General features: G+C 40.5%; 2 protein-coding genes across 14 annotated transcripts in view; both read left to right on the forward strand.

Annotated features, from left to right (window-relative positions):
- Positions 1-5,763, forward strand: part of FGD6 (FYVE, RhoGEF and PH domain containing 6) — a 123,106-nt gene extending 117,343 nt beyond the window's left edge. For 2 of the 4 annotated variants that reach the window (XR_002828066.1, XR_002828067.1), the window contains exons 21-22: positions 1,303-1,487; positions 4,456-5,763. Coding sequence is in view for 2 of the 4 variants with exons in the window: in XM_023749945.1 (XP_023605713.1) it covers positions 1,303-1,339 (37 nt within the window). In the remaining 2 variants the exon portion in view is untranslated. Of the gene's footprint in view, positions 1-1,302; positions 1,488-4,455 lie in introns of those variants that run through there. The other 2 variants (XM_023749945.1, XM_023749946.1) reach the window with 1 other exon arrangement.
- A 1,297-nt stretch (positions 5,764-7,060) lies between these two features.
- The window catches only part of NR2C1 (nuclear receptor subfamily 2 group C member 1), a 57,373-nt gene continuing 48,423 nt past the window's right edge, over positions 7,061-16,010 (forward strand). For 4 of the 10 annotated variants that reach the window (XM_023749953.1, XM_023749952.1, XM_023749955.1 and 1 more), the window contains exon 1: positions 7,063-7,296. The gene's annotated coding sequence lies outside the window, so the exon portion shown is untranslated. Of the gene's footprint in view, positions 7,297-7,756; positions 8,122-16,010 lie in introns of those variants that run through there. The other 6 variants (XM_023749958.1, XM_023749954.1, XM_014451736.2 and 3 more) reach the window with 6 other exon arrangements.

The following is a 16,010-nucleotide window of genomic DNA, read 5'->3' on the forward strand; positions in this document are numbered from 1 at the left end:
TGTTACAAATACTCCCTCCCCCACCCTAACCCCCGCCAGTGTTAGGATATTTAGCCGTATATAGCTGCTACTCCAAAAAATTCCTTTTGTGTACTGAAGAATGTTTTAAAATTATGTCATTTAGCTGTTTTTTTTCTTGAAAAATTTCTTAGTAATAGTAATTGCCCCAATATTCTGTTAGATATTTCTCGTCGTTTTCATTTATATTCATCACCAAACTGGTAATTATTGCTTTTGAATATATATCTTTTGCTCGTGTCTTTAAATTGATAAAGAAATCACTTTATCAATTTGGGGGATGGAAGTGGAAGAAGATGTAGGAGGGTAAATGGTGATGAGGAAAAAAAATAAAGAAAAAATAATTTAAAAAAAAGAAAGAAATCACTTCAAGACAGAATTGAATGTAGTTAGGTGAAGAGAACCAGCTTACTTATAATTTAGAATTAATACAGGCTAAAATATGAGTTTCTCTTTGAGGGTATTAATATCAAATGGGTTGCTTTTTTGCACATTACAGAATAGTAAAGTATGTTAACTTCAATGGAAACTTTTGGCTTTTTTAAAAGCCTTTGTTATGGTATAAGATATGCCATTTGCATTTAAAATTTAAAATTTTGAAAATTCTATCCTTGAAGTTTGAGCTAAATCTGTCATATACTGCTTTACTATTTAAACTGAGTGATTTAAAATGTTCCTAGTAAGTTCAGAAGCAGTTACACTACTAGGGAGGCACAAAGACACTACCTCCAAGTGTCTGAATAATTGCCACTAGTGTATTGTCAAAACTTTGAGACTAAAGGATTTTGAAAAGTTCTGTGAAACTGAAATACTTTTCTATTGCATACAAATTTTTGATCAGACTAGATGTTAGATTCCCTTTCATTGAAAACTTTAGAGCAGGTCTAGACTATGGATGCCTAAGGAATCTCTGGTTAAGGGAGAAGGAGACAGGGACAGAGCTTGTGTTTCTCAAAGCAGAAAGGGGGTTGAAATAAAGTCCTTTAAAGATATAGCTACTTCCAAAACCAATTAAATAGGGTCACCAGGACTTTATAGAACTTTCACATGAAATGGGTCCTTTCTCATGCCTCGTAGAAATAAGAGATGCATTTTTCAGTCCAAATTTTTGGCCAAATTATCAAATAAAGGATACTTCCATACTTACAGAATTCTAGTTTGCTATAGGAAAGATCTTAAATACATTGTTAGGGTAACAGATTCATAGGCACAGCTATTATCGGTGTTAACATAACACATATCGGATAATTGCATTTTATGAATCTAACCAATTTCTCTTAATAGGTGGATAGAAGCATTTCAGGAAGGCACAATATTATAGCAGTATTGGTCTCATCTCTTCTGTGATTTCAAAAGGGTGGAATTTCATCAGAACGAAGTAAATACAGTATAAAAATTTAATACAAATGAACACTGCCAAGATAAATGTAACCAAAATCTTCATCAAATATAAAAAATTATTTTGTTAGGTATAAGATAATTTTTTTAAATGTTTGTTTTTTCCATGTATGTTATTTATTAAAATTTTGATGTTTACTTAAGTCAGAATTACTTCTGAAATTCACACTGAATTCTAAAGTACCTTTTCTTTAGAAATTAGAAAATGTATCTTAATACTGTATGCTGTATTAACTGTTTGTGACATAGTCCACACTGTTTTCTCAATGTGTTTTACAGTGTTACATTGTAATAATGTTCTCACTAGTGGTAAGTCTTTGTAAATGAAAAAACACACATCAAGGAGCAAGTTTCATGCAATGTTTGGTTTAGAAATTATGATTAGAAAACTGCTTATGACAAAAAATGTGTATCTTTAAATCAGTAAACTAAGATGAATTTGTATCTTTAATGGGAAAACACATGGCCACCTTCTACCTCAGTAACTGTGAAATGAAATTCTAATAAATTTTCCCAAGCATTTCTACTATGATGTACCTCTTTTGGCATGAGATAATGTTACATCATAAAGGAATTATAGCAGAGGGGAAGAGTCTGGATTTTTATTTAACCGAATATACGTAGGAAATAAGATGTTTTCATTTGCAGAGGAACACAAATAATTAACTCTATAGACTTTACATTAATTCAGTCTAAACTTTTTTTAAAGCTACCAGTTCTACACAAATATAAGTATTGTTTTTTTTAAATGTAAAATATGGCAAGCATTATATTACATAATGTCCCTTGTTACTGTAAGTGTTCTGAGCCCAAGTCAATAGTGGTATTTGTATCTAAAAAGAATGTTACATTTCCTTTGTGCTTTTAAAAATGAACTGGAATTATCATATCAAAAAAGCACAAATTTTAAGCCAGTATTAATTGAAATTGTATAGTATTCTTTTTTTAAAAAAAGTTTTTTACTACCAGTTTGTGTTAGGTCCTCCCTGGTAAATTTTTAAAAAGTCCGTTATTTCTTTAACCAACTATCAGTACACCTCATTAGGAAAGATTTATATTCATAATTCTGGTGCACTTATTGTTTAACATAGGAACTACTTTGTAAATAAAATTGATTCGCAGAAGAACAATGAACACTGATTAAAGCCATTCCTGATGTTCATAGGAAGATTTATTGACTGAGCTTAAGTTATACGTAAATTATCCTAAAAGGCAAAATTATTCATTGAATATTTCATTAACCAACACAAGAATTTTCCTTTCTTTTGCATAAGGGATTTCCTGATTCACTGTGATATTTATGATTGCCAAGAGAATTCAAGTGCCTTTCTGAGGCCTTTTGAATGTTTTTTGTTGCAGCACCAGAGTCCCTGTTAAATGTAGAGTTGGCTGTCCTTTTTCTCTGGCTATTGCTTGCTGTGGAATCATTTTAAACGTTGTTGCCATCTCACACACAATCCTCACATGCTACCTCTCCTGTCCTGCTACTGTGGGTAAACTAATAGTCTTTGCAGCTCATTAATTTTAATCAAGATAGCATGAATTGGGCTTCCATGTTAAAAATCCCTGCACTTTTTAGTATAACCTTTTTGGAGACCAAGGTTATACCTTATAAAGTATTTCTTTCTGCATCATTGGGCTTAGCACTTCACAAAACAGTAAGTTATTTAGAGTTCTTCCCCCTCCTCTTAAGCTCTCAACCTTCTGACTACAGGTTTGGTTTAAACCTCAGAATCTTAGAAAATATCAGGCAGACTATTCTATCTTTCAACAGTTGGCTGAATCAAAACCAGTTATAAATCTAAATAGAAGAAACATTGCACAAACTTCTAGTGATTCTTCTAATTACACGTGAAACTCATGTATGATTGTACTAGCTATTGGCTTAGCCCCATGGAGGGTTTTGCAAAATATAAAATACCGCCTCTTGAGGAAGCTACCAGATTACAACTCCCAACCCCATAAAGATGTCTTAAATGTGGAATAGTATTACATTCCCTTTCCCCCTTATCAATCCTCATAACTTACTAAAGCTGATCAATTATTTATTTAAACTGGCTAATTCAGTGTTAACCGAGAAACCTAATTATATACGTTTTGTTGTAAAGCTACTTTGAAAATATCTCTTGATAGCTAACATTTTAGGGGGGTGGGAATGATATATTGGGTACATCCTATAAATGAGGAGAAAGTATAAATAGTACCTAGATCCCAAGAACACTGTATTTAATATACTGATACATGTGCTTCCATCAAACCTTTTCAAGTCACTCCTTTTATTCATGAGGAGGAGAAAGAAGAGCAGTTATAAAGTTAAGCCAAAGGGATTCTGAAGTAACTTAGACAAGAGATGCCAGTTTAAACCAGGGGATGGTTGCATTCTTAGGCTGTGTCCCCAGCCAGTGGCATCTGTAAATGTAGAGGACCCACCAGAGTCCTAGGAAAATGAGAATGGTTATTTTTGGGATCATCCCACATTTTGGGACCTCTCTGCAACCTCCCCCCGCCCTGTTCCCTAATGTATCCAGTGTGCTAGAGTCCTTTGCCCAAGACACTTAATTCTTTCCTCAATCAAATGCTTGATTCTTTGTGTATGTAATAGCATTTCTTAAAAATGAGATCATCAGAGCAACCTTTGTTTAATATAAAGATGTGATGAAACAAGTGAAGAAGACAACTTTAAAGTGTAGTTTTGTTAGACAAATGTGTATTTTATATTTGATTGGTAGAATATATCCAGGGAAATAGGGAAAGCCAGGTATAAAGTAATTTAGTTAAAATGTAAATGTCATCACAGCATATGTTGATATGTCCTGGAATGTGCTTTCACTGTACTGTTTTTGAAATCTGAGAGGCAGTGTAGTCAGATATAATCACTGAGATTTCCAGAAGTAAATGCTATTTCTCTTACTGTACTATACACTCCTGGAAGGCAGATGCTATGTCTAATGTCTCAATTTCTCACAAAATACCTACCTTCTGTCTTTTAAGAGATAATATTTATTAAATATTGTTTTAATATTTGTTTCTTCTACAAAGGACATGATTCTTGCCATCTACATCTCAAGCACAGCTCTCCAAATGCCTACATTACAACTCATTTCTTAGACCTACACATTCCACCATCCTGCAAGGCCACATTTGCAACTACCACTTGGACACTGACACACGAGTCCTTAAGCATTTTAAACTTTACATCACTAAAACTCACTTTTCTTTTAATCTGTTTATTTTCTTCTGTGATGGAAAAACAGTGTTGTACTCTCCAGAATCTGACCCCAAGTCTCAACAGGGCCCTCTGCAGTTGCTCTTGTATCCTTTCCATCTTCATTGCCCTTCTGTTGTTGCACAGACCCTTGTTACTTCTTTCCAATGACTGGAATAACTCTTCTTCTGATTTCAATGCCTTCTTTGCACGGTCCCATTTTAAACACTGCCAGAGCCATCTTCTAAAGCATGGCTCTGCTTTCATCCTGCTCTTCCACTTCCGTTGGCTTCCCAGTGGCTTGGCATGGAACACTTTCCCCCAGGTATCATGCACTCGAGCTAATCCCAACCCAACCTTCCTCTGTTCAGTTTGTTTTCTCACCCTCTCTTCCACCCCCATTTCTGCCTATTTATCCTAGACTTATCTGAAGTTGATCCCTCGTCCTTCTCTTCCCTACTTCTCTCCTGTTTCTTCAGGCTAGATCTAGTTTTCCCTTCCTCTATATTCCCATAGCCTTTAGCTCATAAACAGACTTTCTTATGGTACTTATCACATTCTGTCCTAGAGAACAGCAACTGTATCTTATTCATTTGAGATTCCCCCTCAGCATCTGCGCAGTGCCTATAATTGTTGGATATTCAGTATTTGTTTGATAAATTAAATTACTTCAAATGGATCCCCCCCTTTTTTTAGTATCCCCAATACACAAATATCATTCAGGAGCTTATGCCACTTTTAAAGTTATTTTCTAAGAGAAAATCTTCCTTACAACTTTTTTCCCCCCTTTAAGAAAAGAGATAAGTAATTTCTAGTATTTTCTTTTTAAGATGAAGGTGGCAGTAAATTTTCAAAACGCCTCAATATATCAAATTCCTTTTTTCTGCTGTGGGGAGAGATTAAAAGAGGGCAGCCTTTTCTTTTATATAAGTTGGTCATAGCATCTTGAAAACCAATCTTAAAATGCTATTGTTTCTTTAAATGACTTATGAATTTCTATAAATACTTTTTACTTAAAGTGATAATAGTCTGTATCTTATTGTCCATATAGAGATCTACTAGTAAATCCTTTATAAATCAAATGTTAGCATTGTAAATAATGTTAATATGTATTTATACAAAATAAATTTATCTACTTTTGGTGTGATGTGTTTTAAATCGTAATTTTTTATATTATTATTTTTTATTTTCCCTTTCGTTCTCTTTAGACCTTAATTTTTTTAAGAGTCACATTTAAAGATGAATCACATTGACTTGTTTTCCTGAAGCATAATTAGGGGATGCTCTTCTCCACCCACAAATAATGTTTCCCAAATGGCTTCTACTTCCACATTTTAATAAGTCAACCTACTGTAGCTTATATGAATTAATTGGATGATAAGGGGTAACCACAAGCATCACTATAAGCACTCATATTATGCACTGAGAATAGAGACAAGGTCTCAGATTGCCTTCTCCATTGTAAATATGCTTTCTTAACTTCCACTTTTGAGACCATCTTAAGGATTTGGGGGGTGGAGGGAGGAGGGGCTGCCTTAAAACCACCAAATAGAACAAATGATGCCAAAGGAAAAGGGGAACTTTTAGAGAATGCAGCCTAAAGTATATTTCTACTTGTTAGGGATATAGTTGCATCCTTTTTTCTGGATCCTGTGTCCGGCTCCTATTTCCAGCAGGAAATGACAGAGATGTTCTCCTTCCCAGTGCACCTTTGTTTTCCTCACTTGGGTTTCTGGCCTGAATCCATCCATGACTGCTTTCCTATGCTGGTCAATACTAAAGAAATTTTGAGGACCCCTTCTCTTAAAATCCAAACCATCACACAGTACGTTGCATACAGGAAAGCTCTTCCTGCCACACCTCTGTGCCACAGGCGGTTACTGTCGGAATGTCATGTTCCATCAATAGCTCTTTCCAATTTTTGGTTGGCCATCAGGCACTGTCCTATAGGCTTAGGAATACACGGCTGAGCAAATCAGACAAAAATAAGCCTTCAGGAATTTTACATTCTAAGTAATTATATCCACGCACCATTTAGCAATTATACCTATTTACTTACAAGAGCTGATAAGTAAAACTTTGCTTTACTACACAGGATTCTACCCCAGTTTGTCATTTTATTGAAGGGAATTTAAAATATCTTATTGGGATTTACCCATACTTGTTAGTCCTCTGATAAATGTTAGAGAGCCTATAACAGAGACCAGTTTCCCAAAATTACAAACAGAATTGCCTAAAACTGATGAGGTTATCTCAATACTCAAATCTGAAAAGTTGTTTCAAAACCTTTCAGGACCGCCTTTGGGTCTTTAAGTCCTTGACCCCCGAGGCGCGGCAATGGCGGGGCATTCTCCCTCCTCGCCGCTAGGGGGCAGTCGGTCTGGAGAGGCTGGGTCCTTTCATCCCTCCTCCCAGGGAGCGTCACGCCCTCCTCTCGCCTGTTCCCCAGACCACTCACGCGCAGGCGCGGGCTGGAGCGCGCACCGCGGAGCCGAGAGGTCACGAACTCTGACCCCCTCCAAATACACAAACCCAGAAAGCTCCCTGCCCCCACTTTCCTCTACCCTCCCCCTCATCCTTCTCCAAGCCACCTCCTCCCGGCGACCCCCGGGAGCCGTCGCAGCGGGACCGTCCGGTCCACGCCCGGTGCCGGACGCAGCTCGGCGGAGAAGCCGGTAAGCGCCGGGTGCGGAGAAAGCGGCCGCGCCCGGGATGGGGGGATGGGGATGGGGGTGGGGGTGGGGGCGGTGTCCCTTTCTCCCAACTGCCAACCGACGCCCCCCCACAGTCCCGCCACTGCCTGCGTGCTTCGGCCGGCGGGCTGGCCCGCTCAGCGGCTCGGCGGCGGGGTGCTCGGGCCGGGCTGGAGCGCGGAGAGTGGCCGGAGCGGCGGGGCCGAACGCGCGGGGCTCCGGAAAGGCTGAGGCTGACGCTGTGGCCAGGGCGCGGGGCCCGGAGCCCGGAGCGGGGTCGGGCGGCGGGGCGCTGGAGGGAGTCCGCGAGCCGCTCGGCAGCCTCTCCTGCGGCGCCTCCCACGGCGCCTCTGACCTTTCAACTGCAGGGAAAGCTTCCGTCGGGCGCCGCCGCCGCTCCCCCGCCTCTGGGCGCCGCGCTCGGGGGGCTTCCGTGGCCGGGGGGACGCGGGAGAGGCCGGCCTTGGCCCCGAGGGGCCCGGGCCGAGCCCCGAATCCCCTGCGCTGGGGGCCCCTCGCTGGTTCTCGTGCTTGGACGGAGGGACACCTCTCACCACAAGTGGGCGAGAGTAGTCGCTGCCTTCGGACCCGTATCTTTTGAGAAATAAAATGGATTGGCCCAGGGTGCTCCCTGCACCGGGCATGGCCAGGTTTCCAGTAGCTCTTTTGTTAAGGAACTCTGCCTCCCGCTTCTGCAGATAGCGTTTGATGGACTGCGAATGGTGCCAAGTTGCCTCGTAACCTTCACTAAGTAGGTCAGCCTGTTTGAAAAAAAAAAATGAAAAGGAAAAGCAAAATGAATTGAAAGTAAGGCCTTATGGGTTTTTGTGCCTCTGAAGTTGTGGGTAGACCTAAGACAGAGGGTTTGTTTTGTTTTAAGACTGAGGTTTTTGAACAATGCTGTGTGGTTCATTGGTATGTGAGGATTGTTTTTAAATTTTTCTTATATGTGCAATGGGGAGATTTAAAAGGTATCTCTGTTCTTATAAAAAAAAAGTGGATCAAATATAACGAATGTCATCATTCCTTGTAGGGGTATTTAAGTCTTCTTTTAGGAAGGGTTTGAGGGAGACACAAATCAGTCAGCAAACATTCCCAAAATACTTTTTGCGCACAGAGAGTATGAAACTCCTACCCTTGGGGAATAGGAAAGACGAAAGAAGCAGCATAGACTAACTGATAGTATAATTACCGTTTTTTGCATTATAGGACCCTCTGCAGCCTCAAAATCTTACGAAAGCCATGGGCTGGCCTTCCAGAAAAATGCACCTTTACATAAAAATTCTGAGTAAAATATTAGAAGTTAATAGAATTCTGTGGATCCTAGTTAACAACCTTAGTATACACCATAAATGCTGGACCTAGAAAGATTGGATTTAAAAAACAACAGCATTTGAACGGAGTGGGAAAGGTCAGGTGGCAGTTAAATGAGGGAGGAGGGGTTTGGAATGGTTGGTTAGGAGAGGGACCCCTCTTGAGAGTGACAGCAGATGCAAAGAGAAGAAGAAATCAGACCCTAAAGAACACTCTCCTGTGTACTCACAGTGCCTGGCATGTTACAGGGGCTTAGCAAAAACTGAAGGAAAAAAACACCTGAAGGGCCGAAACTTTATACGTTGACCATTGAAGAGACACTGATAGTTCTGAAGTAGGAAAAAAGGGATGTGGTTCAGTTCTGTAAGCATCTGGGGATATTGCTGTTTGTCAGAGTTAAGGACAAAAAGATGATTTTTGCCTTCTTGGGACTTCAAATATACGTAAAGATGGTTCTTGCCTTCTAGGGGCCTTTCATATACATAAAGCTGGGTATATTGAATATACACTCAGGAAACTCAAATCTGGCAGTAGCTGAAATTTTACCCAAAAGGTTCTTAACTTGAAGGCCTAGGACTGGCCACAGGAAGTTTTATGAATCCTTGGAAATTCAGCATACACCATCATTTATAGTGTAAATGAGGGCTGGGGAACATCTGGCACACAGGCTGTATAAAGCCCGAGAAATTATTTGGTCTGGCTCTGCCAAGGCATTAAAGGTGAGTTAATTAAATGTTTGACCAAATATAGTAGGCTAACTTTTGAGTTGATGATTTTGTATGGCCCTTGGCAGAAAAAAGGTCCCCCACCCCTGGTGTAAGTGAATGTGAACTTGTGTTTTCTGGTGAGGAAAAGAATCAGTGGGAAAAAATATTCTCGGGTGAGGATTAACCAAACAAAAACAAACAAAAAAGAATAATTATTCCCTTTAAATCGAACTTTCTTTAGAAAACAATTAATACTATATACCTCTTCTCCCCGTTACTGACTCCCCCATCATTAGCCACCTCATTTTTTAGCTTTCCTTTAAAGCTGGAAATAAAATCTGGACTGGTAACCCAAAACATACTTGATTCTTTTCAAATTGTCAGTAGACCTTCCCCATCCAGAACAGTCTGGCCTTGGACAGTGTGGCTCAGTTACTTGAGTAGTTCCATGCACTGAGGTCACAGGTTCAATTCCTGGTCAGGGCACATGCCTGGGTTTTGGGCTTTATTCCCATTAGGGGGCATGCAGGAGGCAGCCGAACAGTGATTTTCTCTCATTATTGATGTTTCCATCTCTCCCTCTCCCTTCCTCTCTCTGAAGTCAAAACAAAACAAAAAACAAACATATTAAAATCAATAAAAACACTTTTTAAAAAAATTCTGAATATCAGTACATTAGGGTAACTGGTATCTCCTAATAATCTTTTGTTTCATAAACCAGTATAACAGCTTCCAGTCCTTAAGACTCTTGGCCTCACGTTTTTTGTTTTTGTTTGTTTAATATATTTTTATTGATTTCAGAGAGGAAGGGGGAGGGAGAGAGAGCTAGAAACATCAATGATGTGAGAATCATGGATTAGCTGCCTCCTGCACGCCCCCCACTGGGGATTGAGCCCACAACCCGGGCATGTGTCCTTGACCGGAATCGAACCTGGGACCCTTCAGTCCGCAGGCCAGTGCTCTATCCACTGACCCAAACTAGCTAGGACTCAAGTTTTTGTTTTGTTTTTTAATCCTCACCCAGGGTATTGTTTCCATTAATTTTTTTTTTAAAGAGAGAGTAAAATGGTGGGTGGGAAGAGAGAGAAACAGAGAAACATCGATGTGAGAGAGTCACATTGACTGGTTGCCTCCCACCGGGCATTGAAGCTGCAACTGAGGTACATGCCCTTGACGGGGAATCAAACCCAAGACCCTCTGGTCCACTGGCTGACGCTCTAATCACTGAGCCAAACTTGCTAGGTAGGCCTCAGGTTTTTAATATTAAGGATTGCAAGACTGTCTTGCCTCACTTCTTATGCCTATTTTTACCAACTAAAAAAGAAAAGCAAAAATGTTTTTGGTGTATTTATGGTATACTTGAAAAAATTAATTAAAATTTGTTTTGTGAATTCTCTAGAAATTTTTGAGGTTATTTAAAACAACATAGCTATAAAACTAAATTTATCATTTACTTAAAGAACTCGCAAAGCAAGAAATTAGATTTGGAAGTGGCCAGAAGTAGATCTCTTGATATGTTATAGGAATAAGGGTTTTTTTCTTCTTCTTGGGATTTCTTCAACTGACAGTAGAAAATTGCAGTCACTGCTGAATTAAATTTGAGTAGCTTAGTAGTAATGTTTAATGTTCTTCTGGTTGAAGAGTTCTGTGTATCATTAGTAGAAACAAATTAGAGTGGTTGCCTGGCTCATGGTGATTATATCAGTAGACAAGTCTGTGCTAGTCCCATCTTTTGGTAAATAGGCCTTCCGAAAATACACAAACTGCCAATCATTTTAACCTTCCTTTCTCTCTTCCTGCTCCACCTACAGTGATTAATCCAAGAGATGGGCACACAGCCTAAGCTAGGCCAATCTGAATCCATTACCAAGATTTTAAAATTAGGATTTGAGGAGACTACTTTTCCTTTCCTGGTGTTTTACTACAAAGTCAGAAATAAGCCACATAGGGTGTAGCTGAGATAGGAAGATTCCTGACAGCCTAAGAAATCCTAGCTCCAGTTTTTCCCAAGGTCAGCTGTGTTGTGGTCCTAGCAGTGTATTCCACAGTCCCCCCCCCCCCTTTTTTTTTTGCTTAAACTAGCAGTAGTTGAGCTAATGCACTCTCATAGATACCTACTTTCATGCCAAATACCTGTATTATTTTTACCAGTTTTCATCATTTTCCCCCTTGCTAATATTTTGTATTGAAGTGAATAATATTAACTATCCTGTGGAAATTTCTGAATTTTAGTAAAACTTAATAAGTTTGGATAGGATTTGTAATTAATTTAGATAATCTAATTCTTTTTGTAAATGGTGAAAGCTTTTTTGAAATGAACAAGATTGTAAGATGTACTTTAATTATCTTGTGGCTCTTTTTACATCTAAATATGTATAACATTCCTGGTTAGTTTAATAAGAGAAGTAGGTACTGATGAAAAAAAAAAGTCTAGAATGAATGAGTGGGCTTCCAGTAAAGATGGTAGTGTAGGTAAATGCTGTGCTCTCATACTCCACAACCATATCAAAAGTACAGCTAAACTACAGAACAGCCATGATTCAGAACCGCCTGAAACTGAGCTGAATGGAAGTCCCTACAACTAAGAATATAAAGAAGAAGCCACATCAAGACTGGTAGAAGGAACCCTAGCTGGTTTGTCTCAGTGGATAGAGCGTTGGCCTGCAGACTGAAGAGTTCCAGGTTCTATTCCAGCCGAGGACACATGCCTGGGTTGCAGGCTGGATTCCCAGTAGGGGGCGTGCAGGAGGCAGCCGATCAATGATTCTCTCTCATCATTGATGTTTCTGTCTCTCCCTCTCCTTCCCTGAAATCAATAAAATTATATAAAAAAAAAAAAAAGGCTGGTAGAAGGAGTGGAGGCGCAGAATGGACTGGTTGCACATCCAGGTGTGGTGGGTAAAAATTGGAGGAATATCTCAGCTGCAGAGGTTCCCCCTGAGGATCAAGGGGTCCCACCCCCACACCAGGCTTCCCAGCCCAGGGTTCCAGTGTTGGGAAGAGAAATCCCCATAACTTCTGCCTGTAAAAACGAGCAGGGATTGTAGCTGAGTGAGGCAGAGAGTGGCTGGGGTCCCATGCAGTTCCTCAAAAGGCCCTGTGCACACTTACTGGGACTTGCTCCTTCTGAGCTCCAGCATTAGGGCAGCACTTGAAAGCAACCAGGGACTATATGGGGAGAAACTGAAGTATCTGACATCAGGTGAGAGCTGGAGGGGCAACTTTCTCCCAGACAGAAATGCTGGCAGAGGTACACAAATTAAGATATGATCACTAAAGTAAATATTCCAGTAAACTTTACCTGAGCATTCTTTTACTAAATAGTTTGGATTATATGGATCTATAAAACATAAGACATAATGACTCTAGACAACTGCAGTAGTGCAGAGGGTTTATATAGCAAGAAGTAGAAAATTGCTGTGTTGGGTCACAAAATAGAATCCCTCAAATATAAATATGTTTATATTTTTTGAAGAGCATATGTAGCTTTAGTCAGATTCTCTAAGAAGTTTGTAACTCCAAAAAAGGTGGTGAATCCATTGCAGTTTCCTGCTCTTCCTAAACAGAAAAAAACAAAATATCTGAATATCCCTGAATTCAGTACTCAAGAATACTCTTCCAACAATATTAACATTAAAATCCATTAGCGTTGTTACCTGTAGCATTGCTAATGACATAGTATACAATTAAGCCTGAACCTATACATGCATACATATACACACACATGTGCATCACATAGTAATTAAAATTATAGAGGAACTAACTTACTCAATGAAAAGTAAGTCTTCATCCCATCCCTGTTCCCAGATTTCCAGTTCTCCTTGAAGATAGTCACTTTAACCTTTTCTTATATGTTCTTCCAGATAGCTTTCTCTTTTTCTAAGTAGCATTTTAAAACTTTCTTTACATCGATCTTGCACATTTCTTACTAGATTTATGCCTAAGTGTTATGGACTGAATTGTCTCCCTCCACCCCTAATTTATATATTGAAGTTCTGACCCCAGTACGTCAAAATGGGACTGTATTTACAAATGTAGCCTTTAAAGAGGTAATTGAGTTAAAATTAGGTCAGTTAGGGTGGCCCCTAATACAATTTGATTGTTGTCCCTATAAGAAGAGATTACAACGCAGATATAAACCAAAGGGTAGCCATGTGAAGAAACAAAGAAGATGAACATCTTCAAGGCAAGGAGATACGTCTCACAAGTAACCAATACTGCTAACTCAGACTCGGGTTGCTTGTCTCAGACTTCTAGCCTCCAGAATTGTGAGAAAATACATTTTTGTTGTTTAAACCACCCATCCTCTGCTACTTTGTTATGTCAACTCCAGTAAACCTTTTAGTACTGGGAAATGGGAAGAGTTTTGAGATGCATGCTAGAAAAAACCTGGTTTGCCTTAGTATAGATGTCAGAGGCAATTCTGGTGAGGGTTCAGAAAGAAGAGAACTATAGAAAAAGGTGCTGTCATCTTAAAGATATATACATGTATCAAAAACAGAATGTTGGTAGACATACATTAAAGGTGCTTCTGATGAGCTCTCAGATGAAAATGAACATGTTATTGGAAACTGGAGGGAGGGAACCTTGTTATAAAGTGGCAAAGAACTTGGCTGTGTTGTATTCTAGTGTTTTGTGTAAAGTAGAACTTGTAAGTGATAAGCTCAAATATTTATCTCAGGAGATTTCTAAGCAAAGTGTTGAAGATGCAGCCTGATTTCCCTTTGCTACTTATAGTAAAATGTGAGAGGAGAGATAAATTGAAGTTATTAAGAAATATAGAACCCAAAAGTTGAAGATTTTGGAAAATACTCAGCTTATCCATATTGCAAAAAAAGGAGAAAGCTTGTTCTGGAGAGACTACCCAGGTTTGGGTGTAACTGGGCAGTCATTTGCTAAAGAGATTATGGGCATGTGATATTTTGAGCCAATCAGTCATCTCAACAGAATGAGAGATGGAATAGAGATGGTTTATCCAGGAGAGATTTTTAGGGGACTCTTGGATGGCTTGCACCACTATGAATTGCATGGAGGAACAAGATTTTTGAGGATCTTATACCAGCAGAAATGCTACCAGCTTGGACTGAAGAGGACACAAATGAGATGAAATAAAGGCAGGCTCTTGGACTTCTGGGATTCTATTGGTTGGGCCAGCAGAGCTATTCAGTTTTAAACATGTGTTATCCTTCAAGAATAGGGAAGAATGTGCCTCAAAAATGGGTCAGAAGTTAACAGTACTAACACTGCTACCATGGGCCCAGAACACAAGGCCCAGGGAGAAGCATTGTCTCCTTGATTGGTTCCAGAGAGGTTTGAGGCCACTGCTTTCCAGTCTAGTGAGAGTTGAATAATCATGCTAAATATTGAACATTGCTTTTTAGCACAACTAATTGAAGCATTTATAATTTTAATAAAAGTGATACAAAGAAAAACAATTCAGATAACTTGACAATTAATATTAATTATAATTACCCAATATTAATGAATTTATGACAAACAATATCCTATATAATAAAAGCATGGTATGCAAATTGTCCCATCAACCAGGAGTTCGACCAAGGGACGGGGCTGGCTGGGGGAAGGGAGGGAGGCGAATTTTGTGCATTGGGCCTCTAGTCTATCCTATCTAATAATAGAGAAACATGGTAATTAGCCATACCTCTGCTATCCTTCCCATTGGCTAATCAGCGAGATATGCAAATTAACTGCCAACCAAGATGGCGGCCGGAAGCCAGGCAGCTTGAAGCGAACAGGAGGCTTGCTTTAGTGATGGAGGAAGCCAATGTTCCCCGCCTGCCGCTGCCGGCCTCTGAGCTTTCAGTTTAAGAAACATTGTTACAATTATAGAAGCTAAAAAAAAAAGCCAGAAACCTGCTTTCAGCCAGCCGGGCCTCAGAGCTGGAGGTGAAACAGTGTTTCGATTATAGAACCCAAACAAACCAGATACCTGCTTTCAGCAGCTGAGGTCTCAGAGCTGGAGCCGAGCCTCAGAGAGAAAGCCAGCTCTCAGTTCCAGTGACAGCCATAGAAGGTAAATAAATCGAAGAATTAAAAAAAAAAAAAAAAGGAGAGGTTTGGAGCTTCAGTCGCCCGCCAGCCTGAAAACGGCCCTCAGCTCCTCACCCAGACTGGCCAGGCACCCCAGCGGGGACCCCCACCCTGAAGGGGGTGTGACCAGCTGCAAACAGCCATCATCTCCTCATCCAGGCTGGCCAGGCACCCCAGTGGGGACCCCCACCCTGAAGGGGGTGTGACCAGCTGGAAACAGCCATCATACCCTCATCCAGGCTGGCCAGGCACCCAAGCAGGACCCCCACCCTGATCCAGGACACCCTTCAGGGCAAACCAGCCGGCCCCCACCTGTGCACCAGGCCTCTATCCTATCTTGTAAAGGGTAATATGCCTCCCAGCACCGGGATCAGCGGAGCCGCGAGGCCTCCCGAACCCGGGATCAGCGGAGCCACGAGGCCTCATGCCCCAGGATCAGCGGAGCAGTGAGACCTCCCAGCACCGGGATCAGTGGAGCAGCGAGGCCTCCTAGCATCGGGATCAGCGGAGCAGCGAGGCCTCACTGCCCCTGTGTCAAGCAGAGCCACGAGGCCTCCTGGCCCCTGGAGCAGCGTGACTGTGGCAGAGCCCAAACCCCCTGATCCACCCTGCTCTGTGTGTGACAGG

Source organism: Myotis lucifugus, unplaced genomic scaffold, assembly GCF_000147115.1.
Source record: "Myotis lucifugus unplaced genomic scaffold, Myoluc2.0 scaffold_10, whole genome shotgun sequence".
NCBI lineage: Eukaryota > Metazoa > Chordata > Mammalia > Chiroptera > Vespertilionidae > Myotis > Myotis lucifugus.